The sequence below is a fragment of the Phytophthora sojae genome (genome assembly GCF_000149755.1).
Source record: "Phytophthora sojae unplaced genomic scaffold PHYSOscaffold_11, whole genome shotgun sequence".
NCBI lineage: Eukaryota > Oomycota > Peronosporomycetes > Peronosporales > Peronosporaceae > Phytophthora > Phytophthora sojae.
Genome location: NW_009258125.1, coordinates 493,341 through 517,676, shown reverse-complemented (window position 1 = coordinate 517,676; position 24,336 = coordinate 493,341). Strand labels below are relative to the sequence as shown.

General features: G+C 52.7%; 7 protein-coding genes across 7 annotated transcripts; 5 read left to right on the top strand and 2 right to left on the bottom strand.

Moving 5' to 3' along the window:
* Window positions 1-1,852: 1,852 nt before the first annotated feature.
* On the top strand, window positions 1,853-6,158 carry PHYSODRAFT_288776 (hypothetical protein). The gene has a single exon (XM_009537831.1). The coding sequence runs from the start codon at window positions 4,098-4,100 to the stop codon at window positions 5,949-5,951; it is 1,854 nt and encodes a 617-aa protein (XP_009536126.1). The 5' UTR covers window positions 1,853-4,097; the 3' UTR covers window positions 5,952-6,158.
* Window positions 6,159-6,196: 38 nt separating this feature from the next.
* On the bottom strand, window positions 6,197-7,003 carry PHYSODRAFT_306087 (hypothetical protein; the record flags this gene model as incomplete). Its single annotated transcript, XM_009537830.1, has 4 exons — window positions 6,197-6,322; window positions 6,390-6,507; window positions 6,584-6,669; window positions 6,746-7,003. The coding sequence occupies 4 exons, from the start codon at window positions 7,001-7,003 to the stop codon at window positions 6,197-6,199; spliced, it is 588 nt and encodes a 195-aa protein (XP_009536125.1).
* Window positions 7,004-10,666: 3,663 nt separating this feature from the next.
* On the top strand, window positions 10,667-12,408 carry PHYSODRAFT_256009 (hypothetical protein; the record flags this gene model as incomplete). The annotated part of the gene is made up of 2 exons (XM_009537829.1): window positions 10,667-12,222; window positions 12,366-12,408. The coding sequence occupies 2 exons, from the start codon at window positions 10,667-10,669 to the stop codon at window positions 12,406-12,408; spliced, it is 1,599 nt and encodes a 532-aa protein (XP_009536124.1).
* Window positions 12,409-12,703: 295 nt separating this feature from the next.
* On the bottom strand, window positions 12,704-13,565 carry PHYSODRAFT_419340 (hypothetical protein; the record flags this gene model as incomplete). Its single annotated transcript, XM_009537828.1, has 2 exons — window positions 12,704-13,219; window positions 13,287-13,565. Coding segments are annotated over 2 exons (795 nt in total), but the record flags the coding sequence as incomplete, so codon positions are not given.
* Window positions 13,566-16,897: 3,332 nt separating this feature from the next.
* PHYSODRAFT_339832 (hypothetical protein) lies at window positions 16,898-19,139 on the top strand (the record flags this gene model as incomplete). The annotated part of the gene is made up of 4 exons (XM_009537827.1): window positions 16,898-17,154; window positions 17,235-17,346; window positions 18,649-18,875; window positions 18,971-19,139. The coding sequence occupies 4 exons, from the start codon at window positions 16,898-16,900 to the stop codon at window positions 19,137-19,139; spliced, it is 765 nt and encodes a 254-aa protein (XP_009536122.1).
* Window positions 19,140-20,295: 1,156 nt separating this feature from the next.
* Window positions 20,296-21,523, top strand: PHYSODRAFT_306083 (hypothetical protein; the record flags this gene model as incomplete). Its single annotated transcript, XM_009537826.1, has 3 exons — window positions 20,296-20,948; window positions 20,983-21,381; window positions 21,475-21,523. 3 exons carry the CDS (start codon window positions 20,296-20,298, stop codon window positions 21,521-21,523), a joined length of 1,101 nt encoding a protein of 366 aa, XP_009536121.1.
* A 72-nt stretch (window positions 21,524-21,595) lies between these two features.
* PHYSODRAFT_526276 (hypothetical protein) lies at window positions 21,596-22,282 on the top strand (the record flags this gene model as incomplete). Its single annotated transcript, XM_009537825.1, has 3 exons — window positions 21,596-21,862; window positions 21,902-22,021; window positions 22,145-22,282. Coding segments are annotated over 3 exons (525 nt in total), but the record flags the coding sequence as incomplete, so codon positions are not given.
* Between the last annotated feature and the right edge of the window lie 2,054 nt (window positions 22,283-24,336).

Sequence of the window (24,336 nt, the reverse complement as noted above, 5' to 3'; positions counted from 1 at the left end):
AGGCTGGGCTTCATTGAGCTGAATTAACCAGGCAACTGTCGACTGCTTCTTCGCGGGGCGCTCGAGCTCCACTGTATGCAGGGATGTCGTTTGTTAGTTAACCAGGCTACTTAAATACACAAGTGGACTCGGCGCCACTGCCGGTGATGTCGAGATCGGCGCCAAGTAAGGCCAGAAGTGTCCAGTTTGACCGACAAGTACAGCGTGCTGGGTGGTTGCGAAGTCATTGAGCATTTTCCCAGGTCTATTGTGAAATTTCCGATATAGCGCCAAACTACGGATTAGATCAATCCTACGCCCCGAGCTAAGCTATTCGGACTTGCTTAAGTATTTAACGAAGATCACCTTCAATAGCGAGTAGCTAATCTCGGTTGGGACGACCTCAGTCTTCGACAAGTGTATCATAGCAAAATCGTGTAGTGCTAAGAGTCTGATAGAGCGCTGACAAACTCGTTTTAAGGTCTATTTGGCTTTTGGTTGGGTTTTGGTTTTCGCCGGAAACTGTGCGCGAGTTGTTGATGTCGCATCAATAGTGTGAGCTCATGCGCCCACGGGTCAAGATTACATTGGAAGAGCGAGGTGTTGCATGCTTCCGGTCGAACTCAGTTTCCACAGTATGACGTAGATCCACACATTATGCGTGGATCGAGGCCTTCGACTTGCAATCTTCGAGTAGCGTTTGTAGTAATTTCACCATTGGAGAAACATGAATATGTATCCAAACCTTAATTGGGCATGCCCGAAACGTTATTCCGTCATCTGATCCTGTCATGGAGGGATCCCAAAGCTTTGTATCAACTGACGGAGGGGAGATCATCGGCTACATCCACCGCCGGAAACCCAACTTGCACTTACACGGTACATGTACACGTAAATACGATTGTGTAACCTGAGGCCATGCCGTCAACGAGGGCCAAAGCTTCGCGAGCATTCGTCAATCCCCAGCAAGCAATCAAGTGAACTATGTGCACCGTGCACATGAAAGCTTTTAAGCTGTAGACGAACAGTACAGTGGCGGCAAGCCCGTCTTGCGCCGCGTGAGTCGCGACCGTCAGCAAGGGTGGTCAGCGCAAGACAAGCAAGCGAGCGTTGAGTGGCTTGCACCATTTCGCCATCGAGGATGACCTCTGTGTTGGACGAACGCGAGACCGCCCGCCCAGAGCAGAGAGAATTCCTTGCAAGCCAGTGCGTCTCATTCGGCGTCTGAGGATGCTTCAGCTTCATTTCTCTAGCCGAGACCGTACATAAATGCACATGGATCGCCTGCTGCAGCCTCCGCCTTCTGCGCTTTTCAGCAGCAACATCCTCGGACTGTCCCGGAAGTCAAGCTTTTGCCAGCTTTCGCTAGCTGACGTGGCGGCTTCGAGCGCTTTCGTCTCGGCTCGAGCGCAGCGGCCCGCTTTGTGACGAGGCAACCTGTGCCGGTGCATCGTCGTTCGCTCATCCCTTTTCGTCGACAGATCAGAGGGCTTGACCGGTATTGTCGGGATTGTCCTGGGACCAAAAGCCACCAACTGCCACCAAAAGTCACCAAAAACCACCATGTCCTGACATCTGTCCTGTGACCCCCGACAAATATAACAGCCAATAGGAGACAACATTCAGCAATCTCGCCAGAAGCAGCAAGTTGATGCCAACAAGATCAGCGACCGTCACTGCGGTGGAGGCACTGCGGGCCCGCAAGCTCGGACGGTGCATGAAGTAAGTGCTGCAGATCCTAATGAGATGTATGCGGTGACCTATGTTCTTAACTATTCGATTTGCTTGTGCTGATATGGCAGCAGACTCTAGTGGTGATGTGAAGCCGACTACTGAGCGGGACAGACTTACCACAGCTAGCTGTATCAAGTGGCTGCTCAGAGCTGCTGCGGCCTCTACTCTGACTAGTGCTGTGGCTAACAAGAACAGGGGGCGAGGCCTTGATCGTGCTAGGCATCCTGCATCACTGTTGCACTAGATCTACCCGCGTCGATATGGTTTCGGCGACTCAGCTGGCGCAAAGCGCAGGCAAGCTCATGGAAGCCAACGTACCGTAGACGATTGAGGCTCACTTCGCCGGCGTTCTTTCAGTTGCGGATCGACTCCAACTCGTGCTATGTGAAGGTACATACTCATTTTCAAATGCGTTGTGGGGTGTGCTAATTACTAAGATACTACTACTTGTTGTATATTGATGTAGACGTTTAGCTGGTGGCAAGCGGATTTATTCAGCATGAAAAGAAACTGGTAATAGACTGCATTGGTGCTGATTGGCGGTGCATGCAGTTCGGATTGGTGCTGTTTGGGTCCACATCCACGCTTTCGTTTGTTGCAGCTTGCGCACGCTGGGCCTGTTGGCCGTGCACTGTTGAGCGTTTGACTGTGTACAAATGCAGGTGGTACAGGTGCTGGGTTTGAAGATACACTCCCGGATACCGGTGCTGCTGTTGGCACGCTGTTGCCTTCTGCTGCCTGTAGCACTGCGCGCCGTTTACGCTCTGCATTGAGTCGACAACGAAGTTTGTTCAAATCCAAGCAAGGTTTTCGACAAAATCTTGTTGACTCAGCTCATTACGTCCATGCCTTGAAGCAAACAGCAGCTTCTGAATATCGGTCTGTGTTGTGTCATCTCGCAGCAAGGTTCCTTCTGCTCGCTCTGCTTGAAGTGGGATCATGTCGTAAAGTGCTTCCCATGGGCGGTGAACAGGAGCCTCCCCGCCACCGGGTCTATACTTGTGCCGCAAGCTAACCGGGCCTGGACGAGTTGCTAGCAGTACGTTGACGTACTCTAGCTGAGGCGAATCAGGAACAATGCCACGGCATAAGACAGCACTGCGACTCAGTGTTATGAAGTCAACCGCATTAAATTCAGGATTCCGCCTAAACTTGGCTCCGACCTTGACATTATGCTAGTATCACAACCATAATGAAAGGGTTAACATACCGTCCAGTAAAAAAATCTCCTGCAAGAAAACTAACCTGTAACAGGAAGATATCCAGGATACGCAGCCCAACCTCGATCGAAAGCACCCGATCCAGAAGTTTTCTCAACTTTGAATGAATCGCTTCAAGTTGACTTATAGACACCACTCGCACCGTACTGCCACCTTCACTGTAGTCACTCTCTTCAACAAAAAGGTCTCCTTGCCTAATCTGCTCGAGATTGCTGTTGACACAGCCCTCCCATTCGCTGGTAGATACACGAATACTTGATGTTGGCACTCTAGAGGCAGCTTCCGCAAATTTTTTTGCTGTTGCACTTGGCGATCGAATTTTTCTTTCTACGTCGTAGATGCTGCCGAAAGTCGCTTCGCGAGCCAGCCTCGCTGAGCTTGATCAGAATTTTTTTCCGTGAGCCTCTGAATGACGTGAAAAGGGTCCTGTTTCACCGCGACCGAATCTCCAAAGAGTTTTTTATAAGGCTGCGCATCCCATTAGCGTGGTCACACACACAGAACCGCTTCTCTGCCGGATGGACCGCTAGCTTATCGGCAACACACTGTAAAATAGCTTCTGTTTCTTCGTGGTTCTCGGAACGCGTTAGACCTCTTGTAACTACTTGACCTATTTCGTTCTGTACAAGAAGCAACATACGCACACTTGAAGCTTGCTCTTTGCTTCCGTCAGATCCGAAAACTTTCAACTTGCTACAGAATTTTTGAGAGTGATCTACTCTGATAACCTTTTCGCATTGTGAGCCGGCCATTTGGCCTTCGAGTAACCTACTACACACTTCCGTTTGTGAGAGCCATACCTTTTGCAGCGCCTCGCTGTCTAGACAAAGTTGGTTAGTCATGTACTGCTCGACCGATTGCAAGAGTGGTGGTGCATAAGCAGTATCCGCAGCTTTTCGTTTCTCAATCTCGCAACCTGCACGAGCCAACAAAGCATAATAGCGCTTCTGACGGCGCCGCGTTACATTGTCTGTAGCCCCCGCCAGTCCCTTGGTTGTAAGCATGCTGTCATACACTAGATCAAATAAATCTAACGAGATTGCGGTCTGGTAAGTCAACAAATACGGGAATGCAAGGAATACCGCTTTCGATGAAGAAAGGTAAGCATCATCAATTTTAAAGAACGATCGTCCTGTAGAGCACTTGTACCTTGCATAATACAAAATGGTTTTGTGTTCGACATCATGGACAGTTCGCTGCAGATATTCCTTTACCTTCGGCGTGCACTTACATCCTTCTGTGGTACAAACAGGAGATCGACCTGCATTCAACACCTCTGGAACCCACGTGATCGTAGGCAGGTTGAACCAAGCCGATAGCATTGCGTTCCTCTGCTTTTCGGGGTACGCTATTGCAGGAGGAAAGCTCTTCGTTGCGATCGCATCTCGTATTACAGCACGAGCCGCACTCGCTGCCATCTTTTTTTCACTACCAGCAGTAGCACCTTTTCTTAGATCTATTCCTAGCTGGCGGCTGGTGGCGGGCGGCGGGGCCGCCCTTCGGGTGGCGGCGGCTGGCGGGCCTTGCGCCCCCATCGCCACGGTCGCGCTGCTGTTCATGGGCTTCGCCAATGTCTGCTCTTGCGTCGCTATCTCCCGTGTGTGTCTCGCGGCCCCCAAGACCGCCAAGACCTACGGCGACGTCGGCGAGTGGTGCTGCGGCAAGATCGGACGCTACCTCGTGCTGCTCGCGCAGTTCGGCGTGTGCCTCCTCGTGCCCTGCGCGTACCTCGTGCTCGGCGGAACCCTGCTCGACGGTATCTCCCCCGGCGCCTTCGACCAGCAATACTGGAGCATCATCATGGCTGCGATGCTGCTTCCTGTGATCGTCACCCCGACCCTGAAGGAGGGAGCATACGCCACCTTCGCCGGCTGCATGGGCACGGTGCTGGCCGATGCCATTGCCATCGCCGTGCTCGCCGTGGGCATTGGCAACGACCACCCGTCCGTCCCCACCCCCGACATCAAGTTCAGCGAGGCCGCGTCGTCGTTCGGCAACCTGGCTCTGGCCTACTCCGCCGCCGTGCTGGTGCCCGCTCTGCAGCGTGAGCACTCGCAGCCCGAGCGCATGCCCCGCGTGGTCGCCTGCACCATGATCTTCGCTGCCTGCTGCTTCCTCATCATCGGCGAGACGTCGTACTCGTACGTCGGCTGCCAGATCCCCGTCAACCTCCTGTTCGCCATCAACGGAACTGCGCTCAACCTGAGCGCAAACCGCGGTGCTGTCGTGCTTGCCTACATGTTCATGCAGCTGCACATCACCATCGCCATGTCCGTGATCCTGAACCTCGTGCTGTACATTCTCGAGCGTGGAGTGCTGGGCATGCACAAGCGTCCGCTCCTCCCCGTTGCGGACGAAGAATCCCCCGCCTTTGAGGTGATCAACACCCCTCAGAGCCGGAAGGAAGGCACGCCCAACGTTACTGGCCGTCCCTCGGTGACTTCCATGGCCGACACTGAGTTTGACCTGTCCCCGGAGGCTCTGCTCCACGAGTACCACAACAGCGGACCCGTAGTGATCATGAAGTACGTGACGCTGCGCATCTGCGTTGTGGTGATTCTGCTCATCCTGGCCATCATTTTCAAGGACCACTTCATGGACTTCTCGGACTTCGTCGGAGCCTGGGCTGTGTCTCTCGCGTGTATGATCCTGCCCATCGTCTTCTACCTCAAGGTGTTCTGGAACCGCATTCCGTGGTACGAGAAGGCTATCGGCTCGTTCACCATCGTCATCTGCACTGGCCTGGGCGGCTACGTGACGTACACGACCGGCCACGACCTGTCATCGTCAGTGACAAGACGTTCCCGTACTGCCCCGAAGAGTACTCGGAGGTTGTCTACACCAACACCAGCTACTACGGCAACAACTAGGCGCCCACGGCTAGTATCCACGCTGCAACTGAAGGGGGGTATGCTGTTGTGCACTTCAGTACTAGCACAGCACCGCACCCCCTCGTTGGTAGCAAAACTGTCCGCGACCGTCAAGTTATCGCCGTTTAAGTTGCAGCAAACCCCATAGCTCGTAGGTAAATAAATGGAATGATCTATTGCAACCAACGCGTGTCATCGCTCCTTTCGTAAGCTCGCAACAACCTCCAAATGCTGGTGATCGTGCTAATAGGAAAAAAAAGCTGAGCCGGGTTGAAGAGGGCAATGTTGAAGTGCTGGATGTTGCTCACCTACACCACAGCGCCACAAAGCTTTTGGGCGATGCTGGTAAGGATCTTGCGTCCGTACGGGATGTAACTTGCTGAGTACCTGCAATCACGATATCCGGATACCGTTAGCACCACCGCAATTCAATTTTGTTACAGCCAACGAATCGTACCAGACAGCGGCTCCACACTGGATGATCACCAGCAACAGCACCACCAGACCGAGCTGTGGCGCCTATGAGATACAAGAAGTTAGTATCGTTCTGAAGTATTTCCAACCAAACCCAAATCAATCAGCCTACCGTAATGGCGACTGTCAGCACGACCACGATCATCAGCAGATAGATGACGGTCGCTATGCGGCGCACGGGCTTGAACATGAGCTTCACCTGCTGCTTGGGGCCAACGAGGAAACCCGAACTGAAGTCACAAACCCAATCCCGTCAGCTAGCAATCCACACATCTTTGCGTGCACCGTATGAAGCGCCCGACTTACCCGCAGAGCGAGATGATGTTGCCCAGGCTGTAGGTGACGCCGAACTTGGCGCCGTTATCGGAGCCCGCAATGAGGGCGAAGGTCGACTGGCGACAACAAACCAAAACGCACGTTAGCCCGAGCTCCTTCTCCCCTCCGTCAAAACAATGCCAATTGATTTACCCCGAAGCTCATGATGTACCCGAGCACGAAGCAGGACACAAAGCCGATCATCCGCTGCTTCTTGGTGAGACTCGGACACGTGCTGGTCAGCGCATCTGAAGATGATGATGCAGAAGTCGAAGAGGAAGCCCCCTTTGCGTCCGACTTGGTCGCAGCGGCCTTCTTGTCGCCCGTCACGGCCGCCAGCTTCTTGCTGGCATCGCTCGCCGCTCCCGCCACCTTGTCGGCCTCGGTGATCACCAACTTGATGTGGTCCATTGCGGCGAATGTCGGAATGATACTGAAACGGATGAAGCCGAAAATCAAGCTAAAATTAGACCATGGCTACATGAATTGAACGAAAATCTCACTTAGATTCAGTACACATTTTATGTGACGACTCAAAAGTCTCGTACTTTTAGCCCTGTATCAAAAACTGTACACAAATAGTTTTTGAGTACGAGTATCCAAGATGCCCCGGAAGGCCAAGACTGCGGCTGCAAACTCGTCGGATAGCGCCCGCGCACTGCGCCCAGTGTCGCTCGAAGCATGGGTGACGTCTACAAGGCGTCTGCTGTCTCTGGAGCAGCAGGAAGAGGTGCAGACGATGCGGGACGAGCTGGCCACACTCGCTGACAGCGAGAACCCAAACGTGCTGACCCACTTGACGCTCGCGCGATACTCAACGGGCCTCTTCGGTCGTACCGTGCTACAATTCTCCTTCCCTTCACTGAGCTTACGGCAGACCAAGCCGCACCAATTCACTGTGGGAGATTTGGTCCAAATTAGGGTCCAAAAGACTATTCCGGCGGGGGACAAACTGCCCACTGGTATCGTGGCCAAAGTCGAGGAGCGAGGCATCTCCGTCGCGGTAAACAGCGAGCAGGACGATGTGGACGAAGTGGAGCTGCTGGGGGCTTCGGGGGCCATCACCCTCGACCGACTCGTCAATAACGCAACTTTCGTGAAATTGAGCAGCGCCCTGGACCAATTGGCCAAATTTGACTACGGCGCGGCCCAGGCAGTCGTGGATGTGGTCTTCTCCGACCGAGAGCCGAGTTGGAACACGCCGTTGCCCGAGATCGCCCCGTTTAATACGGGGCTTAATGAGTCCCAGGTGGAGGCCATTCGGTTCGCGTTGGCGTCGAAGGATTTGGCGCTGATCCACGGCCCCCCTGGAACGGGCAAGACTACGACGGTGGTGGAGTTTATTCTGCAGGCGGTGACCAAATTTGATCTCAAGGTGCTGGTCTGCGCGCCGTCAAACATTGCGGTGGACAATGTTCTGGACAAATTGGCCAGTACGTGCTCGACGCTCGGGAAGAAGCTGCGGCTGACGCGAGTGGGCCACCCGGCTCGAGTCCTGCTGCAGATTCTCAAGTATTGTCTGGATGCGAAGATCGAGAGCGCCGAGGGCACGGAGATCGTCAACGATATCCGAAAGGAGATGAGTGCGATGCAGACCAAGCTGCAGAAGACGCGCGACAAGAGCGTGCGGTACCAGCTGAGGCGCGAGATGAAGGCCAACCGCAAGGAGATCCGCGAGCGAGAGCAGAAGGTCGTGGGGGACATTGTGCAGCACAGCAACGTGGTGTTCGCGACGAATGTCGGCACGGCGTCCAAGTTGCTCAAGGATGTGACTTTCGACTTGGTGATTATTGATGAAGCAGCGCAGGCGCTTGAGGTCTCCTGCTGGATTCCAATTCTGAAGGCCAAACGTTGTGTATTGGCTGGAGACCACTTGCAGCTGCCACCTACGATCAAGTCGAAGACGGCAGCAGCAAAGGGCTTGGAGGTGACGCTGTTTGATCGGATTACTAGCTTCACGACGACACAAAGCATCGTGAAAATGCTCGACACTCAGTACCGTATGCACGAGGATATCAGCGAGTGGAGTTCCCAAGCGATGTACAAGGGCGAGCTGAAGAGTTTCGAGGGCGTCGCCAAGCGCAAGCTGCATGAGCTGCCGCATGTCAAGATCACGAAAGATGACGAACTGCTAGATGCGACTCTGTTGCTCTTGGACACGGCCGGGTGCGAGCTGGAGGAGGATGCCAACGAGGATGACGGCAAGAGTCACGGTATGCTCCAGCTTTCCAAGTCCAACGAGGGCGAGGCGCGCGTTGTGGCTCGACATGTCCGTGCGCTGCTGGAGTCTGGCCTGAAAGAAGACGAAGTCGCAGTGATCACGCCGTATAACAAACAAGTGCAAACGTTGAAGGCGTTGCTGCTCGAAAGCTATCCGAAGCTTGAAATTCGGTCAGTGGACGGCTTTCAGGGCTGTGAAAAGGAAGCGGTTGTCATGAGTCTGGTGCGCTCCAATGCCTCGAGGCAAGTGGGTTTCCTTGCCGATGACCGACGCATGAATGTAGCTATCACCCGAGCAAAACGTCACGTTGCAGTGGTGTGCGATACCGACACGATTTCCTCACACAAGTTTCTGGCCGTGCTAGTGGAGCATTTCGAGAAGTTCGGTGAGTATCGCAGTGCTCAAGAGTATCTGGACGAAGACGTGGTGGAAGGCAAAGTGGATGAAGGGCTGATACTCTCTCTCAGCGCCCCCGTCGCTGAAAAGGAACCGGCCATCACTACGCCCAGTTCATTGTCAAAACTGGCACCGAAGGTCAACACAAACACTGAGAAGACCGCCAAGCAAACTCAGAAACCGAAGGAGACGAAGCCAGCCCCTGCGCCCGCACCAAAGCCAGCTCCGACACCAAAAGTCGAACCAAAACTGAAGAACGAGAAGCTGCAAGAAGCGACAGAGGTTGCTGCTATAGCTGATGTTAAGGATGAAGAGGGCGAAGAGGAGTTGGAAGACAAGGCAGCAGTAGCAAAGAGCGTTTTCCAAATGATGGACTCGGACAGCGACAGCTCCGCTGACGAACGTGATGATGAAGATGATGAGGCCCAAGCTCACGGAGCTAAGCCCGGCGGTGCGGATGACGGCAGCGACCTGAAAGCTGCCAATTCGCTGTTGAAAGATCTGCACATGAGTCGAATGGCTCGGCAGCCTGCGCCTCCCCCGGCACCGACGACATCTTCAGGCGGCAAGAAGAACAAGAAGAAGAACAAGAAGAAAAAGGGTCAGGCCAAGACTGTGAACACGGCGCCGGTAGACGAACTGAAAGACGGCGAAGACGAGCTGGAGTTCCTCACTCGACAAGCCAGCAAGAGCACCAACTGCGCCTTCCAGAGCTCAAGCCGCTGCAAGAAGAGCACGACGATGCTGGGCAGCGTTTGCAAGTTCTGCAAGCTCAAGTTCTGCTACGACCACGCGCTGCCTGAGGTGCACGGCTGCGGCGACGCCGTGCGCAAGTTCGAGCGGGCTGCATTCCAGCAGCAGATGTCTCGGCCCACCGATGCTCCGAAGAAGAAGCTCACCAGTGACAAGCGCAAGCTGCTCCAGAAGAAGCTCGAGGAGAAGGTGTCGGCCAAGACGGCAGGCCGCACGACGCAGGCGAAACCCAAGTCCAAGCAGAAATAGGACTGTTAGTAGAGCATTGAGACGGGCTCATCTTGTATCGGGGTGAAATGGGACAACCTACCAAAAACACCCAAGCAAATCGCGTCCTTCTATTTGGGGTGATTCTGGGGGTTTGCACCCCCAGACCCCCGCATTAGAAAAACCAACTACTGGACAGGGCAACGGGTCCGTTCGCTGAGGAGCTCGTCGCTGGGCCCGCCTCCGCAAATACCGCGCAGCCCTGCTTCGCGGGCTCCCCGCGCGGGTTTGCTATGGCTACGCTCCTCACACCCACTCACTACCGCCTTCTAATATGGTCGACCTAACCCTTTAGGAAAGGTGCTCGTGTGCGTTTTTCGTATTTTATCGTGAAATGGGTACAACACTGAAAGACTTTTGTAGACATCCGATACCTTTCATAGTGAGTTCAAGTATAGACGAACAGCTACCGAAGCCAAAACAACTCCATTTCCAAGATGGCTACATCCAAGCGGAAGCGCGGCTCCGGTCCGGGCTCCGGTCCGCGTCTGAACGACCTGCAGCGGCTGGAGATCATCCAGCGGCACCGGAGCATGTCGGCACCCGTGTCGCTGCGGCAGTTAGCGCGGGACTTTGGCGTGGACGAGAAGACGATCCGCCGCGTGGTGGCGGCGTCGAACGACATTGAGGCGCGCGCCGCCAGCTCCGCCGTGCTCAGCAACCGCGGGAACGTGCACCGGCGGCCGACACCGCGCTTCCCGCAGCTGGAGAAGGCGCTGGCCGCGTGGATCGACGCTCGGGAGCGGGCCCGAGTGGACATTTCCCCCTCAATAGTCATCGACAAGGCCAAACTGGTGGCGCGAGAAATGGGTATATCGCCCGAGGACTTCAAGGCCAGTTGGGGCTGGTACGACAAGTTCAGCAAGAGATATGGGCTGCACTCGGCCTTTAAGACGGAGGAAAAGGGTACACTTTCTTCTTCTTCTGGCAATGGACGCGAGACCCAAAGTCTGCAGGAACTGCACCGGATTATGGCTACATACGACCCGGAATGGGTCTTCTGCGTTGAAGAGAGCTCGCTGTTTTACGATTCACTGCCGTTTGCAGTGTCTGGAGGTGGGGGAGGGGGGAATGGGAGGAAAAGAGTCACAATGGTGCTGAGCTGCAACTCGACGGGACGCGTGACGTTGCCCATTTGCATGGTCGGGAGGGAAAAGTGGCCGACTGAAGCTCGCGCGAGCTTCCCAGTGAAGTATTTGATGCAGGACAGGGCGTGGCTGGATCGACCGACGTTCGGGGGCTGGTACAGTTCCGTGTTTGTCCCCTTCGTTCGAGAGCGAACGAGTAAACCGGTGCTGCTGGTTGTGGATGGAGAACGCCCGGGCCATCAAGGGGATTTTGAGGACCACGGCATTCGACTGGTGTTCCTGCCTCCACCGGTCAAGTCGGCGCAAGTGATAGCTGCTGGGTCGGAGAATGTTCAGTTGTCGAATGTGGACGTCAAGACGTGGTGGAGTCGACCGCTGCAGATGGGCGTGGTGGCGGCACTCAAGGCCGAGTACAAGTATCTACTGGTGCAGAGCGCGCTGTCGTATCTTAACGCCCCACAGGAGGTGAAGGAAGCGCTCAAAGCTGCCGAGGAGAAGGGTGATGGGAATACCAGTGGGGCCCATTTCGGACACGCGCCGACGTTGTTGGATGCGGCACGGTTGCTTGCGCAGGCCTGGAGCCAAGTACCCGCAGATTTGTTGGAGAATTGTTTCGCCCGTGCCAACTTGGTGCCGCCTTCGAAGCTACTGGCAGCTCCAATGCCTCCTGGGGCCTCACAACTTGAGTTAGTGAGACTGCACAGTGACAGCGTTGCAACCAAGATCGAAGAGATGTTGGTCTCGAGCTGTTTGCCAGCTCAGGCCTGGACTGGGATTGGTGGACAAACCCAGGCTACGAACGTGAAAGATCGAGTTGGCGTGTTCTTGCTCCTCGACGGAGACAACTCGGCCGTACTCCAGCAACAGATTCAAGCAGAGATCAGCGAAGCTCTAACTGGTTCAGTGTCAGTGGTATCACCGTCTGATCCGGTTGTGCTACCTGCACGCGCGAGCAACCCTATTGGAGTTGCTGCTACCACCGAATCTTTGCCCGGTATCAAACAAGACTTGGCACTGCAAGTTCGTGGGTTACTCCTGGGAATTACAGACATTGCCTCGCAGTTGCGCCTACTACCACGAACAGGAGCTGACGCAGAAAAGCTGGCGCCACTTCAGCTCGAGGGCTGCATTGCAGCAGCCGACCAAATCCGGCATTGCGTTCAGGCGTTTGATCGAACTCTTAGCTCGGAAACTAGCGAGCGAAATCAAGGCCAGAGGTCACCGCTAAATGACAGAAGCAGCAGTGGAAGCATAGATTAACAACGAACCAGAGATCAGCGCAAAACGTTTCCTTCATCCTGTACAACACGCAGTCACCGCGATTCAATCCGTCTTCTTGCTGCTTCTCTCATCGACGTCGAGTTCCTCTTTCTGGCTGTTCTTCGCTTCCTGCGCCTTCGCCTTCTTTTTCAGCAGCGCCGGGATGAGCATACCCACTGCGAGCAGCACCAGCAGCCCCATCGTACGCGGGTCCAGCAAGTCGCTCGTGCTCCGTAGAGACGACAGCATGGCCCCCGCGTGCACCGTGATGAAGTTGTACGGCAGCAAACCCACTGCCACGGAGGGCGCGAACAGCTTCAGCGGCACTTGCAGCCACGGACTCGCCATGTTGAGGAACCAGTTGGGCGTGAAGGGGAACACCCGCAGGAACAGCAACAAGAACGGCAACTGACCTTGTGCCCGAGCATCGTCGATCTTCTGCCTCAGAGCGTGCAGCTTCCCAGGCAGCAGTCGCTCACTCACACTCAGCACGATCTCCTCCGAGGCCAGATTCTTGGACAACAGGTAGCAGCACGAAGCTCCGCACGCCGTCAGGACGCACACCAGAGGGAAAGCCAGCGCTATGGGCAGAACTGCACCTGCAAACACATTGAGTAGTGCCGAGCCGGGAATGGCGAACGTCTAGCAATATAAGCACCAAGTTAGTTGCGCACTTATTTAAGTACATTTGTGCTACATAGTTATCTACCTGTTTGAGCACGTAGACGCACGTGAAGCAGCCCAGCGCCAGCGGGAACTGCACGGAGAACACGTGCAGGAAGGTTTCGTGCGAGCGCTGCAGCTCCTGGAGCGACGAGAGGCTGCGCGGCGACAGCGCGTCCAGCTTCGACGTGGCGAGCCCCAGCGCGGCGTCGTGTTCGCGGACGCGGCGCACCAGCAGCAGGTAGAGCCCCAGGACGACCCCCATGGCGCAGCCGAAGACCAGTGCGAGCTTGGCGGCGAGAAGCAGCAGCGCGCGGCCTCCCCCGGAGGCGCGAGGAGCAGCAGCGAGCGTCATGTCGGCGAGTGAACAAGTGCGTCAGTCGTAAAACTGAAGCGGAATGGTGTGTTTTATGTAACTGGTGCTTCGTCGACAGTTCTTCAGTGCAACTTGACAGTAAGAGTGGAGGCTTGTGCTTCGGCTCCGTTCCTGGAACTTTGACCGTCGAAGAGAGATTTCATTGTGCTAAAGTATTTGCTATCCGCGGGCAGCAGCCATCCATCGCACAATCAAAATCTTTCTCGCATTCTCAGTATCTCGAGGTGATAGATTCTCGGTGAGGAGACCCGAACAGAGCGGGTGACAGTTGCTAGGCCTATCAAAGCGTGGCCTCGTCAGCAATAGTGGCAGCAAAGGGTATCGATATGGCACCACGACGGCAACGAACACGTAGCGGAGACTTCGGAGGCGTCGTTAACACAGGGTGCGACACTGGAACTTCGTCGGCGGGGAGCGCAGACGTCTGGGGCCTCTGCCAACCTTGCCAACAACCAAGCAACCTTCAGAAATTCCTTCGACAGAGATGAAGTGTATGTGGCAAACCGAAGCTTAATATGGTTGAAAGATTTCGTCTTCTTCAGGGTTCGTGACTAACTCGTTTGATTAGCTTGCATTTTGTTTTTTACTTTTTCGCTGCCTCAGTTAGACATTAGGCCAATGAATCTTGGACGACGTTACTGCCACATAGAGCGTGTATAAAAATCCTAATATGTGGTGCATATGTGGTTCGAGTTGCCAAATACTCAGATAGGTTGGTCACTTCTCGAGACGGGATAACGTCTTGTGTGTCAGAGCCACATAACTTGACCGTAGTTCCAGTATACAGTGGGTTGTGCCTACAGCGGGTGGGCAAAGTCAGCACCCCCCCATCTCTGTCCTTGGCAACTTCAACACCTTACCACACTAAAATACAAGTGGAGATTTTGATCTCGATCGCGATGAAAGCGGCTTTCTTCTTGTGGTTCGCTTGCCTGCATCTGATTGGCATGTTATTTAACGAAATCCGCCAATCAACGGAGCCAAATTCGTTTATAATACATTAGTTATACTGTCTTCTGAGAACCAGTCGATTAGACGCAAGCCGAGCTCGAGCTCGAGTTCATTCGAGCAGTATCATATCCCTTTCATCCGACTAGACCCTACATGGCATGAACAGCAAGGCGTCAGTACTCCCAAGACCTTCGAGACCGCGTCATCCACAAATGGAAGAAGGAGAAGCTGGGCTACAAGAAGATCAGCAAGCACCTGTGCATTCCTCGCCCAAGCGTGCGCTCAATCGTCAAGTTCTACAAAAAGCACGGGCACAGTACCATCCCGCAGCGTACAGGACGGCCTCGGCGAACCAATGACCGCGTCGATCGCCGTATAGTTCGGGAAGTAGAGCGCAACCGCTTTGTTAGTGCTGCGGTTGTCGCCGCTCAAGTGGCTAAGGACATCGGTCAGCCAGTGTCAAGCACGCTCGTCCGCGAGCGGGTTCGAGATACAGGGCTCCATGGGAGATCGGCTCGTAACCCTTCTAGCCCCAGATCTTATTTTGTATCCTACAGAATAAGCATTAGACTTGATTAAAGTATACTTCAAAACCTGTCAAAGATTTGCTGTTGGAAGCCCTTTCGCATCTTGCGGTCAAGCGCTGGGTACATTGTGCACAGAAAAGCTACGAAAGTGAACAAAACATGCTCAATGTATCCACCATATGCCGAAATGGCGAGCTTCTATTGGTCGTGGCGAGCGTAGAGCACGCTCAAAACCTGCTACATGGTAATACCTTGCAAGGCTGCTAAGGCAGCATACTTCGGCTCCAGCCACCCATCTTCGGCACGTCGCGATAAACGCGGAGGAAGAAATCGCCCTGTTCCTAACTGACGTAGTGAGGAGGAACTGGGCGAATTCTTCCTTGTGCTTGACATTAGCGCATCATTAGATTTCTTTAGCCCACCTAACAAGCTTGTTACGATTGTCTCTATAACAACACCAGGGAGCTTGCATGCTCAATAGCCCGTAATGACACGCACTACACACGGTTCCTCTTGTACGAAACAGGACAATATATGATATTCATGCCAACGTCTACTTCTTCCTTTACATGCGCACGCTCTTCAATGTTCGCGCCAGCCGTGGGTCATCTTCGCCATTTTGGCAGCCTCCGCTTTGCCGTGTAGCCTCCGGCACTGCCGCACCATTCCTGCCGCTTTCATCGGTAGCCTCCGTCGTAGCCTCTGTCCCTTCTTCTGTAATCTCCGGTGTAACCTCATCACGCGGAGAGCTTCTTCTGTAGCATCTGTCGTAGCATCTACCGCTTCTTCTGTAGTCTCCGGTGTAGCCACACCATGATGAGCGCTTCTTCTGTAGCCTCTTGAGTAGCCACTGCATCAGCTACAATATAGTGGTAGACCCGGCTGTAGCCGGCTTCGTTGGAACCGATGAGGTTGTGCGCTGACTGCGCAATCGATCTGCCAATCGGGCCACACGCGAGAGCTCATAGCGTCGTCTGGGTCGGATCACCAGGTCTGGTAATCAACATCGCAACGTAGAATCAATATACCACTAGTACAATGTTACAGAGCAAAGTACACGCTCTCGCTTACCTGTAGATCACAATGGCGCTCATCATGGTCGTCTTCGGCCATGGTCCTTGGCCACTTAGGCGCGCTCGACGGGCCCCAACAAAGCTTGTATTGCGACGTCTTGAACAGCGCAGTTTCGGAATGAAGGAAAGTACGAGTGGCTGACACGCGGCGGTTTCAGGCTTCCACCCGAATTTTCAAACCTGTTCCATATGCGAAGTTCGAAAGAGAGGACAAGTTTGCTGGATATTATGTCCTGTGACAATTCTTATTCTGTAGGATACATAATACGGGGTTAGAGGGGCTAACGTAATACAGCCCTTGCCTCCACTCACACCCATGAAACCCCATTTTGCGTTTCAAGCTAAAGAAACGTAAATTCTGGTCACGGAAAAGCGTGCTCACGTATTCATGCACGAGCGGTTTCCACTGTGCGTGATGTCAACTGGACGACAACCAGACTGATGCAACTCCAGTAGTACACGTTTTTACAGATTAGAATTCCTAAACTATCCTCTCACCGAAAATGCCTCCACCCCGAAATACTAAAACAAGCGTGTTCAGGACTAATAGATGATTCCTTCACCTTGAAATCCCTTTCCTTTCCGCCAGCCGGCCGTCGCGCATAATCGCCGCCCTCTACAGCGCATGCTGCTGTGGTTACGCCCTCCAAAACGTTTTTTGGGTGAAAGCTCAATCTCTCTCTCACTTTCCAATTTGCAATCTAACCAAGAAACCCGACACTTCCGCTCCATGTTCACTGGAACCACGCTTCCGATCGTTGTCGCCCTAGCAGCACTGGCTTCATCTGCCAACGCCCACGGATACCTCGAGGAGCCCTCGCCCACCTGGGTGGACAGTCCCAATCCTGAATGGATCGTCAACATCGACAACTACTGGGACATCGGCTCCGGTGGCGACCAGTGCGGACTGTTCAAGACGATGACCGAGGAGAAGGGCGTGACCGTCAAGGACGTGGTGCTGGAAATGGTCAACGATGACAGCAAGAAGTGCGGCAACACGCTGGCGGGGACGGAACCCCTCAGGCCATTCCGACCGATGGGATGGCCAAATGGCTGGGCAATGGCAGCGGCGGCTTTACGCACGTGGGTCCGTGTGAGATTTACATCGATAATACCATGGTGCTGCACGGCGACAACTGCGAGGACGAGTATCCGGGTGGCGACGTCGGCGACTGTCACGTCGGACATGCCCATCGACTATTCGTCGTGCAACGGAGACTGCACGCTGACGATCTACTGGCTGGCCTTCCAGAACGAGCAGTAGCAGGTCTACAGTAAGTGTTTTGGCTTTGGCGGGTTAGTTTGCGAAGTGGTAGGTTTTTACGTTTGTGTGTGTGTGTTTATGCAGTCAACTGCGTTCCTCTATCTGGAGAAAGCTCGACATCCACCACGACGGCAACTAACAGTTCTTCAGCCACAGTGGGGACTTCGGAAGCGTCAACGAACTCTGAGGCAGACTTAACGGAGACTTCGGTGACGACATTCGAATCATCAGAAGCTTCGTCGACTGGATCGCAAACGACGGAGACTCCTACCCCACTACCGAGGCGACCGCTGTTTCGACACCGACTACACAGACTTCATCAACGGAACTCCCCACGACGGAGACAAAGTACAACGCAGCGGCTCGTCGACTTCGCAAGAAAACGACGGAGGATTAAGTATCCTACTTCAGACCGGGAAGCAGCAATGCTAAGAAGGTGTTCGTGTGTGTCTGGCAGGTGGGCCGAGGAAAAGTGCAACAACATATCATATTTCAGTTTTTTTCCCTGTAGGCACGAACATATCCCCCGTAAAAACGAAAAACAAATTAAGGGGTTGTACGGAAATTCGAGTGGACTGAAACGTTTATATCTTCTTCTTACGATGGACGAAAACCTTATTGAGTGTTCGGGATCTAGCATTACCGGCGATAACGGAATTCGATATGATTGTCCGCATACTACATGTAGTGTGATCTGCGATGCATAGATCTGGGGTATCGCATGTACGGGTCTTTCAGCATGATGAACGTTTGTTGAAGCCTCTTATCTCTCGGATTAATTGGTGATAGTCCAAAGTACGCGATCGTGGATGGCAGATCAACAGCGTAAAGGCGTCCACTAATAAGATATTTCTTTCGGGGAGGCAGCGGCAGGATCACGTTCAGTTTCCAACTTGCCGGCTTCCTCTCAAGACCAAACAAGTCAATTCCGATGTTAGCTCGAGTCGCACTGTCCTCCGCCGTTGCCCTAGCGGCCCTCAGCTCCCAAGTCAACGCGCACGGCTACCTGGAACAGCCCAAACCGAGCTGGACGGACAGCCCCAATCCTGATTGGGTTGTGAACGTCGACAACTACTGGGACATCGGGTCGGGAGGAGACCAATGTGGAGACCAATGTGGTCTCCTCGCAACCCGATGTCCCAGTAGTTGCATTCAAGAAAATGGCTGAGGAGAAGGGCCGAAACTTTGGCCGACGCTAACCCCCAGCCTGTTCCTAGCGACTGGTCAAGTGGCTGGGCAACGGTGGCGGAGGTTTCACCCACGTCGGTCCGTGTGAGGTTTACATCGACGATAAGATGGTAGCACATGGTGACAACTGCGAGGACGAGTTCAAGGGCGGAGACGTTGGATCAAAGGAGACTTCGGACATTCCTGCGGACTACTCGTCTTGCAACGGGAAATGCACCTTGACCATGTACTGGCTGGCGTTCCAGAACGAGCAGTGGTAGTACGTCGCTGCGTTGCATTATTCTTTGCATTGTGTCTCTCAGTGTGCATGTGGTTGTTATGCTGTGAACAGTCAACTGTGTGCCTCTGGAGGGAAACGGTTCGTCGACCAGTACGCAGACGGACGGCGGCTTCTTCCACTGGCGAACAAAAGGCGCAGTTCACTCAGGATGGCAGCCAGAAGAACCAAGATGACAAAGACAACAAGAACAACGACGACAACCAAAACAGCAGCGCGAACCAAGACAACGAGGAAGAATAAGTAAGCCAGGACAACCAGGGCAACCAGGACCAAAACCAAGACAACCAAGACAACCAGGAGTAGGGCTGTTTCGTGCGGTGCTCGAAAGTGCACGAAAGTACTTTCGTGCAAATTCATCAGCCCTTTATTACGGGGATAGCACATTGAGACATCAATGGCAGTTCTCTACCAAGTACGATTAATACTCTTGAAATTACAGACAGCTGGACAGGAATCGCCGCAGCGCCAAGCACGAAAGAATCGACCGCCTCGAGCACAGGCTGGACGAGACCCATGAAGATCTAAGAGCGTACTGCAACAACATCAACGCGACGATAAGCAACATGAACACAAGTATCAGCACCGACATCGCTTCGCTGAATCAGACAGTTGCGAACAGGGCTCGGAAAATAAAATATAAAATTGAATTGGGAATCTAAGAAAAAAAAATCCGTAATTCCATTTCTTGAGGCTCCCGTAATAATAATTATATTGTGCTTTGCAATGATTTTGGCAATATGAGGCGAGATTTGCTGTATTTATAGCGACCACCTGCTAGATTTACGATAAATCGAGGTGCATAAATGGGTGGAGGCCTAGAATTACGCTAAAAGCGCCACAATTGCACTTTTGAAAGTGCAATTGTGGCTGTGCAGCTGCAATTCTGTCGGTTTTTATCCACAAGCACCTACACACACGGCAATTATGCATAAGAGGGTGGATGTGCTGAGGATCATGGACGGTAGTGTACTGGGGCAATGCATGGCTGCTGACAGGCCCTCCCAAGTCGATATATATATGAGGAGGTGGATTTATGCATAATTTTAGCAGGTCGTGTATCTTTTTTCACACATATTTAGGAGCAGGCTTTGCCATATTTAGCGTCTAAAATGGTCGGCAAAATCATTGCAAAGCACAATAATTATTATAGTGTATTATTGGGACAATACTGAACCGTAAAACTAACATTTGGGACATATTAATGAGTTTTAACCGGGAACTTTAGTGTCTTAACGACTGAAATCTGGTGAAAACTCAATATACTTATTATTGGTACAATATCTTATTTTACGGAAACCCGGAAAATCCTATAATAAGTTATTCCGTCAATATAATACTATAATTATTATATTATAATTATTTTTTCCGAGCCCTGGTTGCGAACCTAGTGCAAGGAATGACGAACCTGGTGGAAGGTCTCGGCCAGGTCCGAACTGCGGTGAGAGAAGCCCAGAACTTGGCTCGAGCTGCAAGTCAAGCCGCCAGCCAAGCTGCCACTAGGGTTCAGGTATCAAGTACGATCCAACCAACAACTACAACAGCTACGACTACTGGAGCGAGTTCGCAAACGACACCGGCAATGCTGTTTCGTGGCCGTGAGGTGGCGAATCAGTCAATACCAGCTGGAAGCGAGGCAAGTGGACCTCGTGGGAGGAATTTACGTAAGATCGATACAAAACCTCCTGTGTTTGCTGGAGAAATTGATGGCATCAAGTTGAAAAGTTTCGTGTTTCAATTTGAATCGTACGCCTGCCAAAAGGGGTATGATTTGGTCGAAGATGACTGTGATCTCGCCTCAGAACTCAACCAATGCGTACAAAAGGCTGCCTTAGTCTGGTCCGAACAAATCATGACCGACGACACTACCGACAAGCGTTGGAGTGCCCTGAAGCTACAGATGGCCATGGAGTTCATGGAGCCAAACTTCGAAGAGAAAATTCGGTGCCGATTGCTTTCCATCAAGCAAACTGGAGGGTATTCGGGCTATGTTGGCAAATTTCGAGAGCTCCATCGCCTGGTCCAGGTTGACCCACTTACGGCAATGAACTTGTTCGTGAATGGTATCTGATTCAGTGATGAAAAGAGAGATTTTGCGTAAGAAGCCCAAAGATTTGAGCTCAGCAATTGCCGAGGGGTTTGTCGAGTGGGATATCCGCGAAAAAACCTCGAGCAGTGCGAAATCAACTGGAAATAGGTTCAAAGGAAAATCCAGTGCCGCGAATGACGCAATGCAATCCAAACCGAATTCACACACTGCAGCTCGTAAATCCGGCAACGGTGGTCGAGCAAGCACCAGCAGTGCCAAGTTGGAGAAGAACTGCAGTTATTGCGGTCGCGGACCGCATCGCGAAGAAGACTGCTGGTTCAAGTACCCAGACAAGCGTCCAAAGTCCGACAACCTCAACAAAAAGATCTACGCGATGCTGGAGCGAATGGCTCTCACTGAGAATGGGTCACTGCGTGGTGGTGAGCAGTTAAACGAGTAAGTCCACTTGATGTTGAGCGATTAAGTGGACACACTCGCAAGCTCAGCCGTCTAAAGAGTTCTAGTGATCGCTGCGAAGCTTCGATGCAGGAAGCGAGCGAACAACTTTCGCAGCAACCTGTTAAACCACAACATGTGAAAAATGATGAAGTGAAAATCAAGAAAAAAGGAAGAAACCCTGCGTATGAGCGTGATCAATACAGGCGGGAGCATGCAGTTTCTCGATGAAGATTGTCGGGCTACCAAGCCACGTGAAACGCAGCTACTGTCTCGTGAATACTACTGTTTGTTGCATACCAACAACACTGTTCAGTGCACTCGTGATGACTTGGTGCTTACGAATTCGAACTTTATCGACAGTGGGGCATCAATTAACGCTGTGAGTCCTGAATTCTGTCTTCGAGCGGGATTGGAGGCCAAGATTCGAGATCATGGTACAATGATGCCGATCACTTTGGCGAACAAGCAAGAGATGACAGTTCCAGCGCGGACAGTGAGACTGCATTTGTTTATTGAGTCGTTTGACCCGTACGTTGGAGACTTCCTGATACTTCCGGTTCCAAAAAACCAGGACATTCTGCTCGGGATGCCGTGGTTGAAGACGGCTAATCCCGATATTGACTGGATTGAGGAAACGGTAAAACCTCGGAAGGCTCCAACTGAAAACAACCAGAGGCAGAAGCCGACAAAGAAAAAGAATATGAAACCGCGGACTACAAAAATGCCGTCGACGCCAGCGCTACGCGTGGGTAGGCAGCAGTTTTCTGTTAGCGGATCGACCTCAGCCTCGTGCAGCAGATATTTCCAGCATGGCTATTTCTCTGTCACGAGTGGAGAAACAAAATACATCACACGTAAACAGTTCAAGCGTCTCCTTCGTAAGCCTCAAGACCTTGAATGCGTGTTTGTGATTCGGTCAGTCACGGAAAAGGAACACACTGACTCGAAGAAAGCGTTCACGACCATTGATGACTATGATGACCACCCTGTGTATGATGAGCTGGTGAAACACAATGGCATGTTTCGGCAGAAGTTGCCCAGTGAGCTGCCACCTGAGTCCCATGGCGTGCATGAAATGGCAGTGGACACCACTAAACCAATTTCCCGCCAACAGTGGCGTCAGTCACCGGTGCAAGAACAAGTAATAAGGACATGGGTCGAAGAAATGTTTCGGGCAGGTCTGATACGACCATCGTCGTCCCACCACGGGGCTCCGACATTTTGCGTCAAGAAACCCGTGGGGTGGAGGATTGTGCACGACTATCGGGCGATGAACAACCACACTGTGCGGCGAACGTTGCCAATGACCAGAAAAGATGTCATGTACGAACGCATGCAAGGCGCGTATTGGTACAGCTGCATGGACCTCTTGAGTGGCTACTACCAGTTCAGAATGCGGGATGCAGATGTCAAATACACAGCGTTTCAAACAGCGGATGGACTTTACGAGTACTTAGTGATTCCAGTGAGCCTGTCTAATGCGCCTGCTACGTTCACCGACGGAATACGAAGACTGCTGAACGTTTTGACTGACTTTTGTCTTTCTTACTTTGACGACATTTACGTTTTCACGCGAAGTCAAGACCTGAATGAACATTTAGCTGCCTTGGATCGCGTTTTGACGAGACTAGAAGACAACAAGTTTTACGTCAAGTTGAGCAAGTGCGTGTTCTGTTCGCCTGAGATACCCTGTCTTGGTGACTATGTTGGTCGTGAAGGGGTCCGGATAGACCCTAAGAAGGTAGAAGTGCTGCGTGAGTGGCCACTGCCAGCTACGAAAAGTGAGTTGTAGTCATTCCTAGGGACTGCGACCTACGTTCAGCGTTTCTGCAAAGGCTTCGCTCATGATGCTGACCCGCTGTTCGACATGTTGAAAGCCAAAACAGCTACACCGAAGAAGACAAAGCTCGTGTGGGCGAAAGAGCTGGTGAGGCGAGGCCGATGAAACCTTTGTCGCCCAGGGGGGTTCGTATAGCGCAGCCCAAGACTGTTCCCCAGGGGTAGACCCAGAGAATCGACTTGAGAGTCAACAGCAAGAAGATAGACCCAGAGATTCGCAGCCGCAAAGCTTTAAACCCTGAGAATCACACTCCTTGGTTGGCGTGGGTACCTTGTGTAATCCCTGTCGGCTCGTTTGTCTTCGACGGAACGGCACTCCACCGGTTGAAAATGTAGCCTCGAAGAAGTGTGGGAGCGCACGTCTACTTCAGAACGCACCTCCACACCAAAAGGCAAACCCAGAGAATCAGATCCCCTGAAACCCAGAATATCACGAATTTAGGGTCCAGGATTTCAGTCAACTCTGAGACTTGGAACTCAAAAGACAACTTACCCAAATGCCCTCCTAGCTCGACAAAACCAACAAATACAGAGTATACAAACACTACAACTAGCCGTCACTTATTCTTTTGGACCCTTGGACGGTGGGTCACACACACACTAGGCTCACTCGAGTCTGAAATTCAGGGGCCTAGCTCCCCTGAGACTCACACAAACGCGCACCACCTCCAATAAAGGAGGAAAATACAATCACTATCAGTTACCTTCCCTTCACACAAGCAGTCAATACAAAATCCTGGAGGCGACTACCTAGCACCCCAGAATACCCTCTGGAATAATATGAAATGGGCTACCACGAGCACAGCAAGTGACCCAACTAGGATATGGAATAGATGGATCACCCCAGGAAGCTCAAGGCCGTCGCTGGTCACCACCTACCTGGACTTGAGTTTGATGGAGCCCACACAGACGGCTGTCCTTCGCCGTTGATGTGCCCTTAGCGTCCCGCGGTCGTAGTCTCGGGTCCTCCGGATTTCCGTCGGCAGGCTTGGCCGAAGTCACTTGCGCAGTACAGGGTAAAAGGAACTCTGTTTGGTTTTTTATCAGCTACTTCTCTCTCTCTCTCCTCTTCGGGCAAATATCTTCTGTTCACTATGCTTGGGGTCAAAATGT

Coding starts and splice junctions, on each gene's coding strand:
- PHYSODRAFT_288776 (XM_009537831.1), top strand. CDS start 4,098: ATGGTTTTGTGTTCGACATCATGGACAGTTCGCTGCAGATATTCCTTT.